Below are 27,930 nucleotides of genomic sequence, written 5' to 3' on the forward strand. Positions count from 1 at the left end.
GCAAAAAATGCAAATAAATAAATAAACAACAGCAAGAGGACACCAAGTTTTTATAACTCTTGCACTGGGAGCAGAGAGGTATATTTGGATTTATTGATTTGTTCACTTCTTATCTGAACTCAATGTCTTGACTTGTTTCCTGACACCATTTTTATGACCCTTACTAAGTCCTTTTTGTGGTTCAATGCTGCTGGAGGTCAGTGAAGTTTCACACTTAGTAGGGTACTCTCCCACTGAAGAAATGGCATAAAGGTAAATTTCATAAGGCTCACATTGCTAAGCCATCATTATTAGCTATCTACTAGTATTAAATGGTGCAGTGAGGGTAAGTTTTATCAAAACAACTTGGGAACAAGAACATTATTGTTGTCCTCCTTCTTAGTTGTATGTCCTTTTTTCATAATACATCTGAAGTTACTATTCGTTTTTGCCAAAGATGATGTGATCAATTTAAAATTGTTCCTGATATTGTCAATCACTGTCTCAAGTTGAGTACACTACCTCATATTAATTTGCATTACAGACTAAGATACGTATATGTTGACAAAGGGTGTGTATAGATTGGATTATCTAAAAATAATACATACTATAAAATAGTGTAGGTGTTGAAAAAATAGTTACTGCAACCAAATGAGTAATTCAGACCTCAGATTAATGCCTATAACCTGTAAAGGTATATTTTGAGATAAAAAAACAACAACATGAAAACATGTAAAAAAAGAATGAAAGATTATCTCATTGTTTTTCAGGATGTTTTATAAATGCAATAAATATTTACAACAATTTATTTTTACATATAAATTATATTCCCTAAAGGCTCAATAACAGCCACCATGATCTTCAACATTACATTTGAACTACTCTTATAATCATTGTGACACTAATCTGCAGATAATAGAAATCATTGAATAAGTTTTCATTCTTTGTCATGATGAACCATTATACAAATTTCATAATCAACATTTTTTCTTGCCTGTCTTGTTTTTCCCTTTCCATTGTTTCAGCAGAAACATGAATGTGGTTGTAGCCTAAGATCTGTTTATTCATCAGATAATTTGATACTCCATATGTGTCATGCATAAATTATTGATTTCAATTCGATTCAAGTATTTCTTCTGCTGAGCCATTTGTTTCTGTCAGCTGTTGTGAAGGGATTACATCAGTCTTCTTCTCATAGTAAAAGTCTTCTGCAATCTGAAAAAAAATGAAGAATACTGTTTCATATTTTATAAAACTTTTATGATGTGTGGTAGATCATGGAATAAATAAAATGGATATCAACAAAATAGCATTTAATGAAATATGGTAGCCCATATCTAATAAAAGTAGCTTTTTGTGACATTATGCTGCATTAAATAAACAATTTCCAAAGATCCAGTGTCTCATTAACTACAGCAAATCATAAGATTTTTTGTGGCATCATATTATATTATCGTAGAATGGAGCAATCTGAGTTTCAGATATTCTTGTGGCAAAATTCTGGGAACAATTTCTGTTGCGTATGACCACAATTTGCCATTATAGTCAGAATATCTTTTTCCTTTGGAAACATTGTCCATAGAACACACCAGATACAAAAATGTGTTGGAGAAAATTGTTGTACACGTGAATCCATAGTGTGTGTACTAAACCAGTCAAATCTTAGATGAATTAATTAGAAAGTCTTAATTTTCTCATGAGTCTGCTACCTACTTTACATTATTTGCAAGGGAAGTATAGAGTAAATATAAAAAATGTTGGAGATTAATATTACTTTGACACCAAGGTCCTTAGAGTACAAACAAAAGATAACACCAAGAAAACTTTAATGTTCATTAGCATTTTAAATATTCAAAGTGTTATAAAACTGGGATTAGCTAAAAGTTTTAAATTTACATTTAGCTGCATATTTTGTGTCTGATATTCATAATACAATGTGTTTATTGTCACACATTTCCACATTTTATTACGTTTATTCTGCAGCATTTAATACTGATATACAATTATTTTTTCAAATATACTTGTTGATCAGATATATCCAAATTAGGATTTTTTCTGATGATGAAACTGTGGTGTATCTGGAGCAAACAGAATTTGGTTCTCTCCAAGTTTTTCCACGGAAGATAAAAGTATTCATGGGATACAGAAGAATCATTGAGGAGGAGAATACATTATGTGATCTTCAAGAACAGTTATAAAACTTGAAATTCAAACTACCATATTTAAAAACAGATTAAAACAATCATGCTGAATGAACTAACAAGGAAAGAATAGGATTAGGGTAACTTCATCTCAAATGTTTTGTTAGTAACCTGAGTTACAGAAAACCAAATTTCATTTAAGTATCTGTTGCAAATGTATACAGAGGGTTCCTACTGCCATGTTGCCATTGTGGGAGGAGAGTGAGTCTATGGAGCATGTAAAAATAAACTCATACTAACAAATTATGTTGCCTTAATATATTCAGTTCTAATCACAGGATAGTTTTCAAAAGACTGTATAAAGATTTCAACGTGAAGACCTGACAGTAATAGACATTGGATTTGAAAGTAGTAAAAATAATTACTGGATGCACAAATGTGGGTCACTGTGCTATGATCAGCCATGAAAGTAGAAATTATCATGATATACTATTTGTGGTGTATAGCAATGGAAGCAGTGAATATGATTTAGGGAAGTTAGTTGAAAGAGGTGATAGGGGGGGAGGCTTGCAGTCAGATGAACACAAATACCTGTAGTCATTAGGATCAGAGAGATAATTTTTTTTAGCTTAAAATCAAAATTCACACCCAAAGTACCAAACCAAAGAGCTAGAAGATTACTTCTGTTAAATTAATTTGCTTGCTTCAAATATAGAGCACAACCGAATAAAGTAAATAATTTCTAATTGAATTTTAAAGCTTCTAACAAACTTGTGGAATATGAAATTTTGAAAACTGTTTAATAAAAGAGAAAAAAATCTGAATGTAATTGGGTACATGCTGATACAGTACTCAGATTAATCTAATATGGGTTAGAAAGAAGTTATCACATTTGTAAGAAACTGAATATGCATTCAAAATATGGAGTATTCAGCCAAAGTGTTAACCTTGTGAGAAATGGGGTAGTGGCAGTGAGATAGTAGAATAGTGAAATAGCACAGAGATACAATTTCCACGCTATTTATTGGTAAGCACAATATAAGTAACTTATGTAAACATTATGAGCATATACAGCATACTAACTCTCACTGTGTCATGGGGCAGCAATCCTCCTTTTACTGAGTCAGAGAATTCATGCTACCACAACCATATATTTCCTGAAGTGTTTTCAGCCAAATGAATTGTGAAAAAGTCCTCACTAAATGATGTATAGTCTATCTTCATAGCTATATTAATTACAGAGATGACAGTATCAACTTTGCTTTTTCAAATGCAAATACAGTACTTGAGGACCATCTTTACAAAAGTCCACTTGTACAAAAAAAAAAAAAAAAATTCAGGAAACATATTTTAGTGAATTACTTTATCAGTATATGTTGATGATGGCTTACAAAATTAAGTTTCACAAATAAATCCTAGATACACAAAACGGGAAAACATTTCTTTAGCTTCCAGCTGTGAATAAAAAACATGTTAAAATCATGACTTTTTTCCCTAACTGAACTTCTATAGATTAATTATTTAGTAGCAGTAATGTTCTAGTTTATGTTAGCTTACTTTTTATTTATTTATTTATTTATTGGCATGTGACGAGGGCCTCCCATCGGGTAGACCGCTCATCTGGTGCAAGTCTGTCAATTTGCCGCCACTTCAGCGACTTGCGTGTCGATGGGGATGAAATGATGATGATTAGGACAACACAACACCCAGTCCCTGAGAGGAGAAAATCTCTGAGCCAGCTGGGAATTGAACGCGGGCCCTTATGATGGACAGTCTATCGCGCTGACCATTCAGCTACCGGGGGCAGACTGTTAACCTACTGAACAAATAGTATTTTAATATATTATTTTATTAAGATATTGTACTTCATTGTTTTCATTGTGATGTTCATCACAACACTCTAGGGTCTTCCAGTAAAACTTTCGACCTTCTCCTGGTGATATATCAAAAAAAGATCTTTAGTTTTCTTACATCACCAGCTTTCTTGATATACACATGGTTTCTTTGTTTTATTAAAGCTCACTGATCCATGTCCTTGAGACAATCTATGTTAGTTTTCTTCACCTCACCAATGATTGAGGAGGAAAAGTATGTTGTTTCAACTTTGCAGATGGCATCATCTTTCTTTGTTTCTTTTATAAATTATAACTCTGCGGCCAAACGTTTTGAATAATGCATCTCTTTTATTAATCTATTAGCAGTGGTCTTGAAAGCAAAGACATATCACTCCTTGATCAGAACTGTACATTACCAAGGTGGCTCAGAACATCATGATAGTGTAATGATAAGGTTATGGTTTCAGGTCTTTTCAACTCCTTTTTAATGATATCAAATATCCTATCAGAGGAGATGAAGTGGGTGAGGTAAATATAGGAATGACTGGGGAAATGCCTGCCGACTATATAATAACTCCCAACTGCTTTGACAAGCCTTACAATATAATAATTGGAGGAAGGGAGCAGTGGGAAAAAAGCAGTTCAATACCATACAGGAGAGATCATTTGGTTCACTGATGGGTCGAAAATAGACCAAGGTATTGGGGCAGGGGTGTACAGGGTTCAGCGAAGACTGGGGGGCACCATCTCTCTAGGAAAACTGGCCTCTATCTTCCAAGCTGAAATTACTGCAATCAGGGCATATGTGAAGGAGAATATGCACAGATGCTACAAGGACCGTAGCATCTACATCTATTTAGACAGCCAGGCAGCTCTGAAATCATTGGCAGCTCCTGCAACAAGATCTAAGATTGTTGCAGAATGCTACAGGGCTCTGGTGGAGCTAGGGGGAAGCAATAGTGTAAACCTAGTGTGGGTCCCTGGCCACTCAGGGATCTGTGGCAATGAACAAGCCAACAGATTGGATAAGATGGGGGCAACAACTCCATTCATTGGACCAGAATCTGTCCTGACAATCACCAAGGCTATGATTAAATTAGAACAATGGAACTGGCTTAGGAAACAGTATGTAGGATATTGGACCAAGGTCCATAGACAAAAACATGGTAAGGTAATGATGCCCAATGATGATGATGAAGTCCCATACTCCTTGACAGAGCTTAGGGGACGAAGCGGGAGACCCGGACCGCTGTACTAAGCAAGGTCCTAGTGGAGATGGTTTGCCATTGCCTTCCTCTGACCATAATGAGGTTGAATGATGATTATGAAGACGACGCAACAACACCTAGTCATCTCAGGGCAGGTGAAAGCCCCTGACCCCGCAGGGAATCGAACCTGGGACCCCATGCTTGGGAAGCTAGAATGCTACCGCGACACCACGAGCTGTGGACTATGAAAACCATGTTTTAAAACAAGCTCTGTAATCCTGGGATTGAAGAGGAAAGAAATCAAACTCATGAATGGACTGATGACCGGCCATGCGAATTTCAAAAAACACCTACACACAATGGGTATAACAGAAGAGGACCCTAAATGTAGGATCTGTGATGAGGGTAAAGAAACTGAATGGTATTGGAGAGTAAAAGATAAAGAATCTTCAGGGCAACTAGACCAGAAGAAATTGTGTCTAACAAAAAACTGGTGGAGGGGCTCCTTGCACTGTTGAAGGGCACCGGTTGGCTGTACTAGATAGACAGGGAGCGATACCGCACTAAACTTAGTTATGGTGTGTGCAGTGGCAGTTTAGACCTAAGCTGTTTTAGCTTCCCTGTTAAAATCAAATCAACTCAGGGAGCATGTAGCTTAGATATCAGATTTGGAAAATTTCACAGTTTTGGGTGCATGGTTACATAGGCAGGTAGTAAGTTTTTACAAAATCCTTTTTTTGCAATGGATTAGACTCATTTAGAAGTAAGCAAATACATATATAATTAATTTTTTCCAATATTGTTGTTGTTTTGTGAAAAGGGTCCTCAATTTCTACAGCTCTTATCAAAGTATTAGGAGAGACTAATTCATTGGCATTTAGTAGTTTTGGAAAAATTGTAATATTTATGACACAGGAATTATCTGATTTTAACATGAAACTAATGGTTGTCTTATGCAAAATTTCAGGTCATTGTATGGAACTGTTCTATCAGGCTCACTAGATGCTAAAGCTTGACAAGCTAAGAGAGTCTAAGTACAAAAGCAAAATAGTGGAGAAAAGGTTACTTTAAAACTGATATTAATCTCACTAGGCTATATGTGGTTGGGCTGAAACACCAACTGAAAATGAAATGACATGGTATCTAAGGACAGTTCACCAGTTAACTACAGTAACAGTTCTACCCTTTTTCAAGGAAGCTCCACATCAAAAATTGAATAAACTTGTAAAACAGGAAACTGAGGTTTAAAACTGTTAAATAATAACTTTGCAGAATGAGTTTAGTACCAAGATACACACATTGTAAAATTTCATCAGAAACACTAACAAAAAGGAAATCACAAACAAAACTGATCATTAACACTTCCTCAAAATTCCATTTATTTCATCAAGTGCTGGAAACATCTGCTGTCTGCAGTGTGGTACATTTGCAGTTGCGGGTGCAGGGGTTTCTGGACAGGCTAAAGAGATTCGTTTGACATCACTGCATATGTTGCAACAATGACATGTTTTAAATACTCTTGACTTCATTCCTTCATTCATTCTTTATTGACCCACTGAATCATTTCATGTACAGAGAGCTCTACATGATATGGGACAAGTCATTGTAGTAGTTAAACATTTAAAAATACATAACACCAAATTAAATACACCTAGACTTACACAATTGTATGATAGTTAAAGATTACAAGATATAGCTTTATTATACTCACAAGTTGTTTAAAATTAAGGTGAACTAGGTCTAATTAAAATTAAAATTTGAAGATACATTTAAAATCAAATTAAGTACAGATAAACATTACATAATTTAAACAATAGTTAAGATTTACTAGATAAATATAATGAGTACATACAAGTAGATCAATTTTTAATAGTGTATTAGGCCTTATTGAAATTTACATTTTGAAGATAAATTATGGTACAGAAAGATAAGTGCACAAATATATTACACAGAAAAATCACATTCAAAATAGTCATGTAAGTTATAAAAAGAGTATTTTAATAATGTTGATTTAAGCCGTATTTTAAAATGTGCTGGGTTATTGATGTTTCTCATGTTTGATGGTAGATGATTATAAGTTTTAATCCCCATGTGTTTAACACTATCATCATATAATTTGGTGGAATGGGGAAACTGTGTCACCAAGTATTTTGCTCTAGTATTACGCTGGTGATAGTCCAGATTCTGCTTCAGGCTGCCAATATTTAGCATCGTAAAACTTAGTATCTCCAATATGTACTTGCATGGAAGCGGAAGAATACCTAGTTTTTGGAATAGTTGCTTACATGAGCCGCTCTGCTTTTTAAATAACATTATCCTGATAGTTTCCTTTAGGTGATTGAATATTTTATTGGATTCAGAACTGTGGTGCCAGAATTTGAGGCCGTATGTTAGGTTTGAGTGAGAAAGAGCGTGGTATGCTGACATTAGGATTTTTATATGTGTCACTTCCCTGACTGACAGAAGCACAAAACATACTTTACTTAGCTTGGTAGCTAATCTGTCAGTGTGCCCTTTCCAGCTTAGAGTGTCAGAGATAGATATTCCAAGGAATTTAGTAACATTTTCCAGTTCAATAATATTTCCAACTATTTGTATAGTTGGGACAGTGGGATTTACATTCTGGACTGTGTGAAATGTTAGGCCTACAGTCTTTTTTGCATTAAGAAGTAGCCTACTAGCTGCAAGCCATGGATGCAGTAGAGCTGTACATTCGTTGACTGCAGCTTCAATGCGATTATCTGAGTGAGATATCAGAATATTGGTGTTGTCAGCAAAAATGAAGGTATTGCAAGTCGGTAGGTGAAGAGGAAGATCATTAGTGAACAGGAGAAATAGAATAGGGCCTAAAATTGATCCTTGAGGGACACCATGTTTTACAGTTTGCATATCAGAACATGAAACCGTGGATTTTCCTGAGTTCACCCCAGTGACATCAAATCACACAAATGTGCAGGCCAAATTCTTTCATGTCTTCCGGCTGGTTAATCTACTGCTGAAATTATGCATGATACGGATGGAAGCTGTTGAGCTGTTTGCCTGCAAAATGTGTTCAACACTTTAGAGACTCTCACAATTTCTCTGCTACACTCATTTCAGGCATGCTACATAATTTCTGTGTAGTGTTCCAGCGCCCTTTCAACAATAATTGTTTTGTACATTTGCTGACTTGTCATTCTTGTTGGACACTGTCTGTCAGGATATATTTGTGTGCACAGCTCAGCTGTTCTCTTTATGTTCCTTCTACAATCTCTGCAAAGAAGTACCATATCTTATTTCTATTGGTTTGTAAAAGATATTTATTTTTTCAGACTAACAGCACTTGAGGCACATGTATGACAGAGAGGAAATGAAAACTACATGCCCTCTGTGCTCTTTTTATATTCTTATTGCAGCAGTGAAATATTGTTTTTTCACCTTATTTGAAATGTGTTGAAATGTGTTTCCTTATAGTAGTTCGCGTTGATAGCATTGTTTATCACAGCTTGACATTTTTTTGAGGAGATGGATCCTGTGGGTTGTGTTACATTTACTGTCACTGGCAAATGCTATGAGAATCTTTTTCATACCAACATTGTTCCAACACTTCAACAGCATGGTTGTGTGGGTAGGATAAATTTTATGCAAGATGACACTCCTCTTCCCATTGCACAGCCAGTGAAGCAGCTACTGCAGAGGCATTTCAGAAATGTTAGAATTATAAGCCATCACTTCCTTACAGCCTGGCTACCCAGATCATTTGATGTTAATCTGTGTCACTTCGGGTTGTTTGATTATCTGAAAGATGCTGTGTTCAGTGTTCCAATTACAAACATATCCAAATTGAAGGCACACATTGTGCAACGCATTCTGAATGTGATGACTGAAATACTATGATCTGTTGTGGAACATGCTATTTCTCAAGTTCAACTTTTGCCAGCAGTTATGAGACTGTATTTGGAACAGGGATACACACCATATGTTGACAACTGGCATTCCAGCCCGGGCCAGTTTCTCTGGCTTCACAACTCCAGACCAACCACATGTGCCAGTGTTCTTAGGAATAGATGAAATATGCCAAAACTACAGAAGAAGTTGAAAATTGACTCAAGGAAAACTGAGTTTATGTCAAGTGAGAAATGATTGCTATCAAGTGTTACAATAAAAGAAAGTGTGAATGTTGAGCACATGTAGACCAATACAATTTGTTGCAGAAAAGGGTGGACAGCATGTTAAACATGCCTTGCACCAGACTCAAAACAATTAAAAATCAACTTCTTTGCTTCTTTTTATGCATCTTATTGCCTCAGGACAATTAAAAACTGGTTTCAGTGTTGCTTTTATGTGATTTTTGGCCTCACGGAAATTAAAAACCAATTTTTCACACATGATGTGGTACGACCTTGTTGAAATGGATGGTTCACTTAGCTAACAGTGCCATAACTGTTGAATGCCAAACTTGTGTGGTCATGCACATTGCACAGTACAATTGGTTTAATTTGCAAATCACACCATAGTTGTTGTACTGTGATTCATTTGTCGTTTGTAGCTGAAGCCATTTATGTTATGGTGATTTAGAGGGAAAATTTTTGTTAAATTCTTTTTTGTTTCCATAAAGTTTCCCCCTTCTTTGAAAATATTCTGTTCAAGTTTGACACCATTGCAAGTAGCAGCTCTTTCTTTACCAGATAATTAATCTCTGGATACATGCCTGTCTATCACTAGAAAAATTGTTGAAATTCTCATAAAATTTCTTTTCCCATATTAAAGAAATCCAACATTCAAATTTGAAATGCGTTAGAACTTCAATACATCATCAGTTTTTTACAGATATAAGATAATTTATGAGTTTGTTGTTTAATTCCTTATTTCAGATGTCTGTGATGCAAACAGATCATGAAATGTGCTACCTCCAAAATCCACGTTTTCCAGTGGGGCAGACCTTCTCAGGTATTATTTTCAAGCTAAACTCTTTTCTAAATTATTGTAGGGTTAATAGCTATAAGGAAAGTTGTGGGGTTTAATACACATGGAAGACACACAACCAGTCTCTCTGGGTCTCTCAGCTACAGCAGCCACTCATTCAGCATTCAGCCTCAGAACTTTGAAATGTCTCATTTTCACACACTTCAATTTGAACGGCATCCTGTCCAATGTAGTCCTTAAGGGAATGGTACAATTTTCTGTGTTGTGCATCAGTCACTGCACTTTCAATCCACATGCTGCTGTAGTAGTCATAATACTATACTAGTGGCACAGTCTGCAGTTGATAGCAATGTAACTGCTTCTATGGTAAGGCAGGCTTCTTTGTATCATACAGATATATAAGAGTTCAACAGTCTTACACTGATTAATTTATATTGCATATTTATTACATTGGGTAATGTAGTATTATTACAAAATCCAGTATCAGATAAACCATAAACATATTAATATGTTACTTGCGATGGAACTGAAGTTTCCAGTGGTTTAAAAGTTAAATAACATTTAAAAAAATGCATTTACATAAACTTTTGGTGAAGCACCCTAAAATATATTTCAGAAATTAAAACTAAAATGAAACTATCTCTCAGAAGACTCTGACTCTGAAGTTCCAATTTCATACAATGAAAAACTTATCACTTTAAGTAAGCCAATGATACAAGAGATTAATGCTTTGGTACCAAATAGACATGACAACTCTGCTTTTATTCTGTACAAAAGTGAGTCCAAAAGTAATTCTGATCAAAGCACAGTACAATGGCCATTTGCAAAGTGATGTGTTTAATAGTGACACTATAACAGTACTGGTAACGCTTTGTCTAACAAGAAACACCTGCTGGGAAGTTTTTGTTTTGGTGAACTATACCTAAACATTATGGAAACTGAAACGGAAAGCATCTTTCAAAAGGATAAAGAATAGAAACCTAACTACTCTTACGTGTGGAACTCCCTATATTTATGATCAATATGTCCAGCCTGTGGCTCAATTGCCATGTATGGTCCTTGTCAGTGTGTCATTTGCCACCCCTTATCCCCTCTGGTTAATATCACACTTTGTAAACAAAATTGAAATCCAGAACTGCATTCAACCAAAAAGCATGCAAAATGAAGAAAAACACATCATTCCTGGAGTCTACTACAACATCCTAGTACTGTATAGCTCTTTGAAGTGTCTTTTGAGTTGAATGGGTAAGCAGCTACCAATAAATCTTCAGGTCCATAATGCTGCTGATACTACCATTGAAGAGAAAAGAAAAATAGTATTCAGTCATTTCATCAATAACTTTTCTTTTCAGTTACTCTTTGGGATGAATCAAGTATAACTGAAAATTTCCAAAATTTTCAGAACTGAAATGGGGGAGTAATTTTGTAAGAAGGGATGAAACTTTCTGGTATCACTTGGAAATGAACAACAAAAATGTGAAATACTGTTGTCCTAGAATGAAATAATTAATATTTGTGGTAACATTGGAGGCTTCATACTGGTTGCTGGTATTACTACTGGCTGAAGAAACAACAAAATTTGCAAGTATGGAGCAATCATTTCTGGAAGTATGAGTTCCTGAACATATTAATTCAGAAACACATCCATCCAGCCCGCTTCCGGTTCCTTATATCCAGCCAATGCCAGGTGAGGACATGTATGGTGCATATCCACTTCCACAGAGAAACAACCTATTACTATGGTGGGGTTGCTAGTCCTGAAGGCATTTTAAAGCTGCTGCTAGCTCCAAGGCCGCCCTCCCATCCCCCCCATCCCCACCTCCCCTTTCTCCTCCCCTGGAGAGGAATCTATGCACTCCTTCTGTTTGCATGTAGTGTACATCTCATGGTTAAATGTAACAACATTTTTCAGAGCATTTGTGACTTGTGTAACTGAAGTGAGATGTGGGAACCAGTCCAGAATTCATCTCAGAAGATGTTGAAAGCTGTCTAAAAACCACACCAGACTGGCCTGGACACTGGCTCCCATTATGCATCAGTGAAGCTTATTCAATCTGGGGCCGCACTTGACTGTCTGTGCAGGTTAATTCAAAAACATGTATGAGCAAAACATTGTGGGATGTTTTGCCAATCTGAAATGTTATCTATCAAAATTATTAAATCTTTCCAAGTTTTTAACTGAATATGGTAACTTTAGTTGGGAAAGTGTATGATGGTTGCTCTATGATAGCAGGAAAAGGAGAAGGTGTGCAAGCAGAAACTAAACATAACTATCAAAAAGTAAAGTTTTTGCATTATTCCTTACATCACCTCAATCTAATTGTGCATGACCTACATGAGTTATCACCAAGAAATATTTTAAATGTAGTAGATAAGTGATAATCACAATTACATCTCATTGGGGATGTTCAATCAGAAGTGATTTATTACCAAATAATTTTAACTTGTGTGAAAGTCAATGGCTATTAAAGACATAAAAGAAATCAAATTTTTTTACATAACTTTATAAAAAATTATGAGCCAGTTAGAGAATTTCCCTCGGGATGGCAATAGCTTACCAAACCAGATGGCATACCCATTGTAATATGCTTGCACTTACTACAAAGCTAATATTTTTCTGTAGAGGTAAGTAAATACTCTTCAGCACTAGAACCAGTGTGTCAGGCTTTGCAGGCTCTGTTGGTTTGTCATTTATTTATTTATTTATTTATCAGTGACTATTTTGTCTCTAACTCATTCACATCTTCTAATTCCATCACTTTTGCTTTTGATGTAAAGATATTTACATTATATTCATGCCTACATTAAGAAGCAAGTATAGCCTACTTTATTGACTAATTTCTGTTGCAGCTTAAATTAACCAGTGTACTGTGGAGAGCAATTTTTTTTAGTGGTCTTGTGTACTCAAAATATGGCAGATGTTAGAGGGCACAATTGTGTAAGTCCTTGGAGTATTTCAGCTTGCATCGATCAGTTTGAAACTTTACATTAATTTCCATCATACATACTTTGTATTACTTTTACCTGTCCAGTAATACTTGAAGTAATTTGGTTGCTTTACCATAACACTTGTAATGTAAGTAAACAAAGGAAAATCCAGGATGGAATGTAACAATATTAGAGAAGGAAAGTTGCTATTCTCTATATAGTCATGACTGCTGAGTCATGACAGGCACAACAAAAACATTCACACAATTATAGCTTTGGGCCATTAAGGCCTTTATCAGCAACAGACACACACACACACACACACACACACACACACACACACACACACATACGCAAATGCAACTGGCACACACATCTGCAGTCTCAGACAACTGAAACCACACTGTGAGCAGCAGCACCAGTGCATGATGGGAGTGGCAACTGGGTAGTGGTAAGGAGGAGGCAGGGGCAAGGAGGGGGAGGGATAGTATTGTGGGGGTAGCAGACAGTGAAGTGCTGCATTTTAGACTGAGGGCATGAGAGAAGGTGGGGAGGGGGGGGGGGGGGTTAGGTAGTAGAAAGGAGGGAAATAAAAAGATATTAAAAGACTGGGTGTGGTGGTGAAATGACGGCTGTGTAGTGCTGGAATGCGAACAGGGAGGGAGCTGGATGGGTGAGGACAGTGACCAAAAAAGGTTAAGACCAGGAGGGTTATGGGAACGTAGGATGTTTTGCAGGGAAAGTTCCCACCTGTTCAACTCAGAAAAGCTGGTGTTGGTGGGAAGGATCCATATGGCACAGGCTGTGAAGCAGTCATTGAGATGAGGGATATCATGTTTGGTAGCATGTTCAGCAACAGGGTGGTCCACTCATTTTTTGTGCACAGTTTGTTGGTGGCCATTTTTGTCATACCTACATACAATGCTTAGCTTGTAAATCACATGACTGGTTTCACTGGTAACCCTGCCTTTGATGAGATAGGTGATGTTAGTGACCAGACTGGAGTAGGTGATGGTAGGAGGATGTATGGGACAGGTCTTGCATCTGGGTCTATTACAGGGTTATGAGCCATGAGGTAAGAGATTGGGAGCAGGGGTTGTGTAAGGATGGACAAGTATACTGTGTAGGTTGGGTGGATGGCATAATACCACTTTAGGAGGGGTGGGAAGGATAGGGGGCAGGACACTTCTCATTTCAGGAGATGATGAAAGCTAATCAAAATCCTGGTGGAGAATGTAATTCAGCTGCTGCAGTCCTGGATGGTACTGAGTTATGAGGGAAACGCTCCTCTGTGGCTGGACTGTGGGACTTTGGGAGGTGGTGGGAGACTAGAAAGATAAGGCATGGGAAATTTGTTTTTGTACAAGGAATAGGATCACTGTGGTGAGGTTTGTAGGTGGAAGTATCTGACAGCTGACACAGTCCTTCCACCAGGTAACCCTTGCGTTTAAAAACAACGGAGGTTTAACCTTTTTGTGCAGGTAGGATTATAAGTTTGGGATCAGTTTTCAGATGGTGGACTGCAGTTCCTTCTGCAGATGTGAGGGTAGTTTGCATGTTGAGGGATTTGTGGAATGATAGTGAGGCAAGGTTTGAGGTTAAGAAATTCTGGAAAGTTAAAAGGCAGTGGTTTGGAGGCAGTGGGGGTGTATCACAGTTGAACAGAGGAGCGAACTGAGTTAGGCAGGGTTCAGTATTGGTCTTTGGTTGAGCCTGATTGGTCAGGTTGGTGGGAAAAAGTGTTTCCACCCACTGTAGGGACTGGGAGAAAGAGAGGAGGTGTTTAACAAGTCCTGAATGACTGAATTTGGGAGAGGGGCAAAAGACGAGACCTTTGAAAATGATTGATATTTCTGTGGGACTAAGGCTTCTGGGGGAAAGGTTCATGGCTGTGTTGCGGGTCTGTTTAGGTTCTGGGTTCTGTATGGTGGTGAGAGGGAGTTTTGGAGAGTGGGGAAGAGTAATAGGTCGGCAACGCAGGGTTTGTCAGCTATGAGGGGACATGGTTGAGGTTTGGAGGTTGTCATAGAGGTGGTGGACAGTGGTATTCTGAGGTGAAGCTAAGCTAAGCTGCTACCATTGTGCTGCATTCTACGTAGGCATGACAAGCAACAAGCTGTCTGTCCAGATGGACGGCCACCAACAAACTGTGGCCAAAAAACAAGAGGACCACCCTGCTGCTGAACACGCTGCCAAACATGATATCCCTCATCTCAATGACTGCTTCACAGCCTGTGCCATATGGATCCTTCCCGCCAACACCAGCTTTTCTGAATTGTGCAGGTGGGAACTTTCCCTGCAGTACATCCTATGTTCCCATAAGGCTCCTGGCCTCAACCTTTGTTAGTTACTGTCCTCACCCATCCAGCCTCCTTCCTGTTCCCATTCCAGCACTACACAGCCGTCATTCACCATCACCCTCAGTCTTTTAATTTATTTTAATTTCTCTTCTTTTTGCTACTTCTCCCCCACCCCCCTCCCCCTCCCCACCTTCTCTCCTGCCCTCCATCTAAACTACAGCACTTCACTGTTCTCCATCCCCACCATACTATCCCTTCCCCTCCCCATCCCAGCCTCCTCCTTACCTGCACCCAGTTGCCACACCCACCATGCACTGGTGCTGTTGCTCATAGTGTGGTTTCAATTGTCTGACACTGCCGATGTGTGTGCAAGTTGTGTTTGTATGAGTGTGTATGGGTATGTGTGTCAATTGCTAACTAAGGCCTTAATGGTCAAAAGCTATAATTGTGTGAATCTTTCTGTTGTGCCTATCACGTCTCAGCATCTCTGCTATATAGTGAGTAGCAACTTTCCTTCTTTAATATTATTGTAATGTAAGTAAATATTCATTGATTTTGTATTGAGTTTGTTTTGTTGAAAACACAATCTATGTATGATCTCCTGTTTCAAGTGTAATTTATAACTGCTTCTTTTAATATGGTAATTCTTCCCTGTATTATCTTAGCGTATATTTTATATGTTATGCATTGCAACATTATACTCCTCTTACTTGCACTTTAAATTTCAATTCCATTCTTATATATATTATATTCCATTTCTCTGCCACATGTCCATATTTCCAACAATAGTTTAAATGATTTAAAAAGCTATCTTTCACTTTTATGCATATTAAACAATTTGTATGTAATACATAATTCACAGTGGCTTTCTACATCTTGGTGTTGGTAAAGCTGCTTGAAATACTCCATTGCTATTGAATCTACAGTACCTGTTAATAACAGTGGCAACAAATTTGTGTCTGGTTTGAAAAACACACATGTGGGTGCTCCACACTACTACTTTTGTGTTACATGATGATCTACTCCAACACGTTCAGTCAGATATGATACTTCATGCAAAATACTCAAGAGTGAGAGTTTTCTGTAAAACTGATAAAGACTTAATCCGCTGTATTGAGCAAACACTTGTGGAAGTAGAGGCGCAGCTCAAAAATAATAATTTGAAATTAAATTTAGCAGAAACAGAAATTGCACATTTCATCACAAAACAATCATGAAAATGTATAAGTGAAATAATCCATACAGATAAAAAGTTGCACACTGCAAACTGTATAAAATTTCTGAGTGTATTAGTAAATAAAAATATGCTGTGGATGTGCCTTGTAGTCAGCATACTGAGTTGACTGTATGGTCTTGTGTGTGTCATGTACATCTTACATAGTATGAGATCCTATTTTCATAAAGAGAAACCTACAACTTTTTGATGCAACTACTTCTTCCATCAATATGAGGACTAGACAAAAGGAAAGTTACACCTTTCTTCCCACAGAATTGGAGGATCTGGAAAGGTTGTGATTTGCTTCATAAGGAAAATTCTGATGGAGCAACATCTATTTTGACAGATATTACAGCTCTATAAATCTAGTGTACACCTATTGAAGCTACGAGTTCAGGGTTAGGGAAAACCCAGAGTAGTAGAACAGCAAACTGTAAATGTCAATGTGAAAACGTGCTGAAGAAAGAAGTAAGTGGGTATTCTGACTGTTGGCTAAGTGGATGTTTCCTCCACTTTGTATAAGGACAACAACATCGTCTGTTTCCTATCTACTTTTGTCAATGAGCTTCCGAAATCTAAAGTGAAAATGTTAATGGAAAGAAGAGAGAACAGAGAGTGGTATCAAAAGGTTTGACATAAAGAAGAGAGAACACAGAATGGTACCATGTTCTGTTGTTGTTTCTATTTACAGTTCACATAGAGGAAATGTAGATTTATTAGACAGCAACATTAGAATAAGTCACATACAGATTAGACCCAAAAAATGGCATTCATATTCATTTCTCCATCTGACTGATATAACTGTAATACGTTCATGGATTCTCTACAAAAGTCTACACACTGATAAAAGAACAGCAGACATGCCAACAAAAAAGATGAAGTTTAGAATTGAATTGGCTCAAATTCCTTGCCAGACAGGTCTTGAGCAAAAAAGTGAGGGAGATCCCATACAGATCAGTAGTTTTAAATATAAGGGATCATCATTATCTCCAGAGGATATAAGATTAGATCCCTTCAATCAGAGGTCAGCGTGGAATGAGGAGAGAACAAGACACAAACACCCTAAGTACAAAGGCTATATCTTTGTCATATATGAGAAGTGAAAAGCAAACTTATATTTAAAAAAGAAAAAATGCCTTTCTTGCATTCCGTAGTATCTGAAGACATGTGCCATTCACCTATTTTCAAAGGTACCAATAATTGTATCATAACTGTTGTTCATTTGGTGTTTGAAACTACACTCCTGGAAATGGAAAAAAGAACACATTGACACCGGTGTGTCAGACCCACCATACTTGCTCCGGACACTGCGAGAGGGCTGTACAAGCAATGATCACATGCACGGCACAGCGGACACTCCAGGAACCGCGGTGTTGGCCGTCGAATGGCGCTAGCTGCGCAGCATTTGTGCACCGCCGCCGTCAGTGTCAGCCAGTTTGCCGTGGCATACGGAGCTCCATCGCAGTCTTTAACACTGGTAGCATGCCGCAACAGCATGGACGTGAACCGTATGTGCAGTTGACGGACTTTGAGCGAGGGCGTATAGTGGGCATGCGGGAGGCCGGGTGGACGTACCGCCGAATTGCTCAACACGTGGGGCGTGAGGTCTCCACAGTACATCGATGTTGTCGCCAGTGGTCGGCGGAAGGTGCACGTGCCCGTCGACCTGGGACCGGACCGCAGCGACGCACGGATGCACGCCAGGACCGTAGGATCCTACGCAGTGCCGTAGGGGACCGCACCGCCACTTCGCAGCAAATTAGGGACACTGTTGCTCCTGGGGTATCGGCGAGGACCATTCGCAACCATCTCCATGAAGCTGGGCTACGGTCCCGCACACCGTTAGGCCGTCTTCCGCTCACGCCCCAACATCGTGCAGCCCGCCTCCAGTGGTGTCGCAACAGGCGTGAATGGAGGGACGAATGGAGACGTGTCGTCTTCAGCGATGAGAGTCGCTTCTGCCTTGGTGCCAATGATGGTCGTATGCATTTTTGGCGCCGTGCAGGTGAGCGCCACAATCAGGACTGCATACGACCGAGGCACACAGGGCCAACACCCGGCATCATGGTGTGGGGAGCGATCTCCTACACTGGCCGTACACCACTGGTGATCGTCGAGGGGACACTGAATAGTGCACGGTACATCCAAACTGTCATCGAACCCATCGTTCTACCATTCCTAGACCGGCAAGGGAACTTGCTGTTCCAACAGGACAATGCACGTCCGCATGTATCCCGTGCCACCCAACGTGCTCTAGAAGGTGTAAGTCAACTACCCTGGCCAGCAAGATCTCCAGATCTGTCCCCCATTGAGCATGTTTGGGACTGGATGAAGCGTCGTCTCACGCGGTCTGCACGTCCAGCACGAACGCTGGTCCAACTGAGGCGCCAGGTGGAAATGGCATGGCAAGCCGTTCCACAGGTCTACATCCAGCATCTCTACGATCGTCTCCATGGGAGAATAGCAGCCTGCATTGCTGCGAAAGGTGGATATACACTGTACTAGTGCCGACATTGTGCATGCTCTGTTGCCTGTGTTTATGTGCCTGTGGTTCTGCCAGTGTGATCATGTGATTTATCTGACCCCAGGAATGTGTCAATAAAGTTTCCCCTTCCTGGGACAATGAATTCACGGTGTTCTTATTTCAATTTCCAGGAGTGTATGTTTTATATGTAAAATTGTTTATTAATGATGTAAATTTCATACAGTTGTGCATAACTGCAAAGTGTCACATATGAGTGAACATGATAAGTTTCATACAGCTTTGCATAAATGCACAGTGTCAAAAAAAATTTTCCAGTATGTTTAAGAATGTACCATTTTTTCCAGCATTTTTCCTGACTTCCTTCAACAGTTTCAAATATAAAATTATTTAGCGTCCTAAAAACAGTGCAGAATAAATGTTTAATGAGCCCTTGAATAGCAGAGTGGAATGGGTCGTACAGACCTTTAGAGGTTCTTTGCTATGAAGCGACAAACAGAGAAAAAGCACAAAAACAATGTTTCAATTTTTTTTAATATGTGTACTTTTAATCCCTTCACAGTGTATCACAAGATCAGTTGGGGGGGGGGGGGGGGGGGGGGGGGGAGGGGGGGGGGGGGGGGAATAAAAAGTAAAAATAAAAAAAAACTGCTACACCAACTTTAGGACCAACATTGCACAGCAGCTGCTAGAGAGTCAACAGCTTTCTTAGTGCTCTGTTTATGGGCAACCATCATCAAGTATCACTCCTATGAGAAGTCAAAAATATGGGCTCATTTCATGAGACATATACCTCCAACTGATATGAAAAATGCCCCAAAAATGTGTGTTACACACTACGCAAGGGAGAAAAAAGTGGAAGTGTATCACAGTGTAGAAATTGTGGCATTGTTCTACTGTTTTGAGCTCTACTGCTCCCAACTATCATACTAGCACTTCTTCTTCTTCTTCTTCTTTTTCTTCTTCTGCATTCTTGTTTCCTTGTTTTGTCCCATTCAACTGTAGGGTTGGCACTGATTTGTGTGTACATGCAGGGCCATATTTAGGATGTGTGACACTCCTGTGCAGTAATTTATTTTATGACCCTCCCCCCCCCCCCCCCCCCCCACCCATTTTCCTAAACTTCTGCACTGCTATTCGTTTAATGACTACCAACAATAAAGCTGTGTAATCATTAACTTCAGTTCTAAACTTTACTAACATATTTAAATACCATATGATGCAAAGCACATGTGCAAGTTAAATATTCAAAAATAATAAAGTAACTACTACAGTTCACCAGCCCTTTTACTGAAAATCACAACACAAAAATCAAATTTTGACATAACATATCATAAAAATACGAATAAAATCATTACAGTTTAATACCCTATGCCAAAATTACTTCACTAAAATATGAAATTTAGTCAGTCCCAAATACAATACCATTTAACTGATCTTACTCGGAATATAGCAAACTTAGAGAAATTAATTCCTTCTCACTTTTGTAATTTGCAAATTCATTTATCACATCCTGAAAACCAAACTGACAGTCATGCATGATTCTGTGGCTAGTACTCTAAGATAGATCAGTCGTTCTTGATTTTCTGTTGTCTGTAGGTAGTTCTTAATCTGTTTTAAAGTAAAAGCTGAATAATTTGTTGCTGGTGTACATCTGTAAATCTTTAGTGCTGTGTACAAATTTAGACAGACATAACCATTCCTTTTGTTTTAAACAGCAGATAAATGGAAGATATGACAATTTCTCACCATGTTCTTTCTTCATAGACAACAGATAGCTTTTAAAATGCACACGTTCTTTACCAACATTGTTTTCTCTGTCAGAATTGTAGATGGCTTTAAGTTTCTCTGCAGCTTGAGATATTTGAATAACTTCTAGATCAGTGACATTTGAGAGAAAACCTTACTTTATACTCTCTGTAGACATAACTCTCTTCTGTTACTCATCTCGAAGAGGTTGTATAACATTAGAATATGGCGTGTGACGTGCACCATCTCCAAGATGGTGCACCCCAGGCAATGGACTGTGATAGCAAGATGGCAGAAAGTCTACACAAGTGGTGGCCGAACTAAATCATTGATCTCTCACGGCCACACACAGTGACAAAACAAGAAAAAGAAGAATGCTATCATCGAGAAAGGCACTTCTGAGAGCCAACAGACTAAAGATATTGGACCCATCGTCCATGTTCTGCAAATTAATGTAGAAGGCCTGACAAGGGATAAATGAGACTACATAAGCAAGCTGGCTAACAATCATAAAGTCAACATCATAGCACTCCAAGAAACTCATCAAGTGCAGGAGCGCATAACAGCATGCACCATTCCAGGCTACAGGATGGTCGCAGCACTACCATCGCACATTCATGGATCCACTCTGTATCTTGGTTACAACATTGCTGGGTACAAATAAGTGATAAGCCCAGAAATTAATGACATAGAAATAATTGCTATTGAACTTAATGGAATGACCATAGCAGCCATTTATAAGCCCCCACAAAGCAAAAGGCCAACACTAGCTTTACCTGTGCCGCTCAACTCCTGCATGTATGTGGGGGATTTTAATAGCCATCACACTCTCTGGGGGTATGGAAACGTTGATGAAAACAGAGAAACTCTGTCTGAGTGGATTGAAGCGCAAGACATGTACGTGATATATGATGCCAAGTACCCTGAGACATTCCAATCGGCCAGATGGCAAACAGATGCCAATCCTGATCTCTGCATTGTGTCCACTGATCAGAATAGAGTCCCACTATACCATACAAAAAGAGTCCTGAAACACTTTCCAAAGAGCCAACATCGTCCCACCATACTTAACATAGGCCTCCAAATCCCAGTAGTAAAATCTATCAATAAACCGTGATGGAACTTTAACAAAGCTAACTGGGCAAAATATGCTCAAGAAGTTGATCAAAATTTGCATTGGATTACCCAAAAGCAAGAAAACTATAAACGATTCATTGGAGTCGTCATTGCTGAAGCCAAACGGAATATACCACATGGACAAGTATTAGAGGGACTAAACACACACAAAAAACACAAGTGGCAGGAAATCACGTCCCAGCTGAATTTTACACATTCCAGCAGAAAAGCCTGGTCATTATTGAGGAAACTTGGTAAGTCCCCTCTTCAGCATGCCACCAGGAACCTAAAATAAAATGGTCGGAGATGGGATTGCAAATAAAGGTGTGTGCTGAGAAAACCCCTCTTGATCCAACAACTGAAGCAGAAACTAAAGAAGATCTACAAGAACTTGATAAAACTCTGAATTATCATACATCGCTTTCATCACCAGTTAGTGAAGAGGAAATCAAGGGTGCAATAAAGGCCTTAAAAATATGCAAAGCGGTGAGATGAGAGAATTTATAAAACACCTCGGACCTAATGGAAAAGCATCACTAAGAAACTTTTACACCAACATTTTAAACACTGGAATAGTCCCACTACAATTTAAAATAGCCCGTACACTAGCAATCCTTAAACCTGGAAAGCTACCAGAAGATTCAACTAGCTACCGCCCCATCACCCTCTTGAATGTATGCTTTAAGTTGTTGGAATGCCTAATACTTAATAGAATTCAGGACATCATGGATGGAATAACCTCTCCATATCAGGCAGGTTTCAGAAACAAGCGCAGCTGTTGTGGACAAGTTTTAGCCCTAACATCATGTATAGAAAGCAGATTCCAGAAAAGAATGAAGTCAAGTGTAGCTTTTGTTGATCTGTCATTGTCATACGACACTGTGTGGCTCCAGGGCCTTATGCCTAAGTTCAAAAGACACATACCTAGTTTAAAACTGGCAACCTTAATGAACAACATGTTGACGAACAGGTCTTTTATATTGAGCATTGGCCACAACACCAGCAGATCGTATAAAATAAAAAAATGGCCTTCCTCAAGGATCTGTGTTGACTCCAACCCTCTTTAATATGTCCTAATCCAACCAAGACTGAGGTGTGTGCTTTCCTCTTGAACAATAAAATGGCCCACCAGGCATGTGAACTTCTGTGAACAAAGAGTCAAACACAACTTCAACCCCAAATACCTCGGCATAACATTAGACTGCTGCCTGACTTACAAAAAACATCTAGAAAACATAAGCCAAAAGCTAAAGAGTCGCAACAACATCCTGAGAAAATTGACTGGCTCAACTTGGGGAGTGCAAGCATCCACCTTACATACTGCCGCAATAGCCCAGGTGTATCCTGTTGCTGAATATTGCTCTGCTGTCTGGCATTCGAGCACTCATACTAAGAGAATCGACATCCAGTTGAACGAGTGTATGAGGATAATAACAGGTACTATTAAATCCACCCCAGTTCCTTGGCTGCATACTCTAGGTAATATCCCACCTCCATAATTGAGAAGGCAAGAAGCAGCAGCAAGAGAGTGGTCAAAAATACCATCGACCTGCTTGAAGTCACGGAAGCCTATATGGGTTAATACACAAAAACATCAACCTGACATCAAGGAGCAATGGTGGCACTTTTGGAATGATTCTGGAATTAATAAACAAGGTATCCAAGATCCTACTCTGGAATTACCGGGCTTTGACCTGAAGAGATGTACCTGGACTAAATTAAACCATATCAGAATGGGCCACGCAAGATGCAATGCATATAAGTACAAGTGGGGTCTATGCAACTCACAAGCCTGTGACTGTGGAGCACCAGAACAGAACGTCTGCCATATTATTGAGGAATGCCCCTTAAGAGGAACATTGGACCTGTCTCTGAGGTTATATATGTGAAACCCTCTTCTTTGGATTGGATGTGCAATCTAGATATTGAGCTTAAAAGATATGAATGAATTTCTAGTCAGGCTTGCCAAGCTTTTAATGTGTAGTTATTTTGTCTTGAGTGTTTGTACTTTATCCTTTTGCACTATTCCTTGTTTTTTAGACATGTACTATTTACACATTGTTTTGTTTTCTACATTTCGTTTACATATTGTCGCTGTATTGCCATAGGCAAAATAAAATAAATAAGAAAAATAAATAAATCTTGGAATATGATATTTTCATTTTTCTCCTGATCTCAAAACTGTCTGGTTCTGTTTCTTCTTCTGGACATTTGTGGTATTCTTCTGAGTCAGATGATGAAACAAAGAATTTATTGCTTTCAGTTTGATATTTCCTTTTTGATTCTCAACAGCTGGAGGAGGTTGAACTGATTCCAAATTCCTGATCTCCCCAAGTTTCTTTTCAGCTTAACCCTTGTGAATTGTAAAAGATGTCTGAAGTGTCCACATCCTCAGCTTACAGTTTTTTCATTGCTTTGTAAGATTGTTGCAGAATACAACCTTAAACTGATGTCAAATGTACAAAATGCACAAAACAACAATCCTTGGGTAGGAGAATGTACAAGATATTCATGGTTGATAATTTTCCCAGTCACCAAAATCCTCTAAAACAGTTTTTTTGCTGCAAAAATATGACGTACATTGGCACATTGTCATAAGGACATAGAAAATTCAACATTTTTATTCCAATTAGTACCAATTTACAACCAAAATATGTGTCCAATCATGGTATTTTCTGTAGAAGTTTATTACCCCTTTGTCTTTTTCCTTCAGCTATGTTTCAAAATGTAGCACTACTTAATGTAGATTATCCATCCATTCCACTGTCATCAACCGAATAAAAAAATCTGCAATATAGAGTGTTGGAAACTGAACATGTAGTTCACTTCTCAATTATCTGGCCTAATGTGCCAGAAGGTCAAGCTGGACACACACAAAAAAAGGAAAAAAAGAAACTGATGAGCTAAAGTTTTATAATTTTATAATTTTCCATTCAGTCCCCACCAGTACTATTAAAAACACCATTTTTTATATCAAATCCAAATTTTATTAACATTTCCTAGATTCCATAGTCACTACAAGATTTTTTATTTCATTTATCACCTACTTTGAAATTTTTATTTAAATACAAGGGACCACACGAAACAATTTAACAGTGCATGCACTTCGGGCATTAGATATGCAACTGAAGAAATGAACACAGGGTTGCCAAGAGAGTTGTTCTTGATATGTTTTCATTGTTATTTGTGAGCATTTCTCAGTATCACTTTTTAAAGAGTGGTTCTGGTAATTTATTCAGTGTTATATTTGTGACTCCAGATGTGTTAGAAGCACAAGATGTATAAAACATTTTCAAAGGCCACTCAGCATTGTAGCCAGCAGCCAGCTTGTTAAAGTTTTGGAAAAGTTCAGAACATAAAATAAATTAATCCTCATTTTACTATGAAACAGTATTATTATGACATTCATTAAAAAGGATAGATAGTCTAGAGGCCAGATAGTCATGAGTCCGATAGTCAAGAGTTCACTGTACTTTGTTTATATAAAATACAACAGAACCAACTTCACTATGATCAGTAAGTATGAGACTTAGACTCATTTTCGGAAAAAACAGAACACCTTGAACAAGTACCGATAGGACATTCATATTCACAGGATACGTACATTAGCATGTCCAGCAGAAATTATTAGCATTTGAACCACGTCAGACTGTGGGTTCAAGGTCAACAATGATATAATGGTGCAACACCATCTACTTGTAATATCTGCCTGTGGCTCTTGTTGTCACCGTAAACTGATGATAATGGATCAGTGTGACTTGAGTAGGCATGCAGGATGCCTCACAAATGTATGCACGAATCATATTGTCAAATCAGTGAATTTGAAAGAGGGTGCATTGTTAACAGTGGAACACATCATACACTATCAAGGTTGACAGTTCATCGCTGTTTATTATGACATGGGTTATGTGTGCGTCGTCCACTTCTCTACCTACCTTGGTGAATGTGCAGAAACATGCTAGATGGCAATGGTGTATGAAATGACATCAAGAATGGGGACAGGAATAGTCATAGATAGTGTTTTTGGATGAATCCAGGTTCTGTTTGTTTGAAAATGATGGCTGCATTTTTGTTCACCACAAGTAGCAAGAATGGCATCACTATGACTGCATTTTCGTGAGACATACAGTGCCAACTTAAGGTCATACTGTGTGATGCTATTGGGTACAACCACAAATCACATTTGGTGCATATCCAGGGCACTGTGACTAGTGTGACCTATGTGAATGGTATCCTGTGACCTGTAGCCACACCCTAGAAGCACAACATCTCAGAAGCCATGTTTCAGCAAGGCAATGCACGGTCACATGTTACTGCAAGAACAGGTGCCTTCTTGTTGTGAAAGGGTGTCAGCCTTTTACCCTGGCCTGTCAGATCACCAGACTTGTCACCAGTCGAAAATGTGTGGGATATGGTGAAACGATGGGTGCAGGGCTGTGACTCAGTGCCAACCACCACAGATGAACTTTGGAACCAGGTGAGTGCAGCATGTCTCACTATACCACAGGACACCATTTGCACCAAATAAGTGTCAGTGCCATCATGTGTGAAACAAGTTTTCAGGTCACATGGCAGACCCTGTGATTGCTAGGTGACAGGACATATTCTGGACTGAGGTGACTGAAATGCTAATCATTTCTGCACAACATACTGAAGCATATATTCTGGGTGTTTGAACATCCTATCTCTAGTTGTTCAAGATGTGCTGTTTTATCTGAAGATGAGTATGCATATCTTTAATTTTCAGTTGAGGCACATGTTAAATGTTGTGTTGTGTATAAATGCAACATAATGATGAACAGATGAAGAATTAAACAACATGCTAGTTACAATATCTTGTAAGGAACCTGATTACATGGAGAATAAGCCTGTGTGAAACAGAGAGCAGGCCACCCATGCTCTCAGAGTGCTCTGTTGCCTGCTGCAGTTGATTATGGTCAAACAGCGTGGGCATGATGCAGTGGCACTCATTGTGAGTGAGTCAGTTGCTTGTCCAGTCTGAAATAGTGCTGGAGGGAACTAACACCATGAATCCTCCTACAGAGCTTTCCATAAATTCATAAGAGTATGAAGGTGTGGACATTGCTTCAAAGAAACAAAGCAAGTGAAAATCTAAAATTAACACTAAATGACAAGACAACATTGAATTTCACTGTCTTTGCAGGACACTGTAGTCTTGTGAAGATCATTTCTTCAGTTATTTTGGAATGTCTCACAAACAGTTGGAAACATTACATGAGCAACTTTAACCACAAATCTAAAAATTGAAATGAACAAGATAAAGCCCATAGGTTCAGAAGAAAGTCTTGTGAATTTGTTTGAGGTGAGTACATTATTTATGGTGCCAATTGATTCTTCTGTCACTGCTTGATAGAACGTTATTTGCAGTAAACATTATTCATGTCAGAAATCATTACTTTATTTTATTATTTACTATAACTATATATTTTCAGAAGTAGTAATAATCCTAAAACATAGCTCTACATAAATAAAATATAAACTGAAAAATATTATCAGCACAATGTGCAAACAAGAGTGAGCTACAGGCCAGTCGTCAATTGCCTACACTGAAACAAACTTATGGCTCCTGACACATTTCTCTGGTGCTAAAAAGAACATTGGAAGTTTCATACTTCCAAATTTGCAAAGGTGACTTCATTACATAATATGCACTGAAGTGCCAGACAAACTGGTACACCTGCCCAATATCATGTAGGGCCCCCAAGAGCACGCAGAAGTGCCACAACATGACATAGCATGGACTCGACTAATGTCTAAAGAAGTGCTGGAGGGAACTGACACCATGAATCCCGCAGAGCTGTCCATAAATCTTATGAGTACGAGAGGATGGAGATCTCTTCTGAATAGTACATTGCAAGGCATCCCAGATATGCTTAGTAATATTCATGTCTGGAGAGTTTGGTGGCCAGCAGAAGTGTTAAAACACAGTAGAATGTTCCTGGAGCCACTATGTTGCAATTCTGGACATTTGGGTTATCACATCATCATGCTGGGATTGCCCAAGTCCATTGGAAGGCACAGTGGACATGAATGGATGCAGGTGATCACAT

At 38.6% G+C, this 27,930-nt stretch overlaps 1 protein-coding gene across 1 annotated transcript in view; it reads right to left on the bottom strand.

Annotated features, from left to right (window-relative positions):
- Nucleotides 1-811: 811 nt before the first annotated feature.
- LOC124795477 (integrin alpha-4-like) overlaps nucleotides 812-27,930 on the bottom strand; it is a 554,156-nt gene continuing 527,037 nt past the window's right edge. Inside the window, exon 24 of the mRNA XM_047259514.1 lies at nucleotides 812-1,194. Within this exon, the coding sequence (XP_047115470.1) occupies nucleotides 1,093-1,194 (102 nt within the window). The 3' untranslated portion in view covers nucleotides 812-1,092. The remainder of the gene's footprint in view (nucleotides 1,195-27,930) is intronic.

The sequence above is a fragment of the Schistocerca piceifrons genome, chromosome 4 (assembly GCF_021461385.2).
Source record: "Schistocerca piceifrons isolate TAMUIC-IGC-003096 chromosome 4, iqSchPice1.1, whole genome shotgun sequence".
Classification (NCBI taxonomy): domain Eukaryota; kingdom Metazoa; phylum Arthropoda; class Insecta; order Orthoptera; family Acrididae; genus Schistocerca; species Schistocerca piceifrons.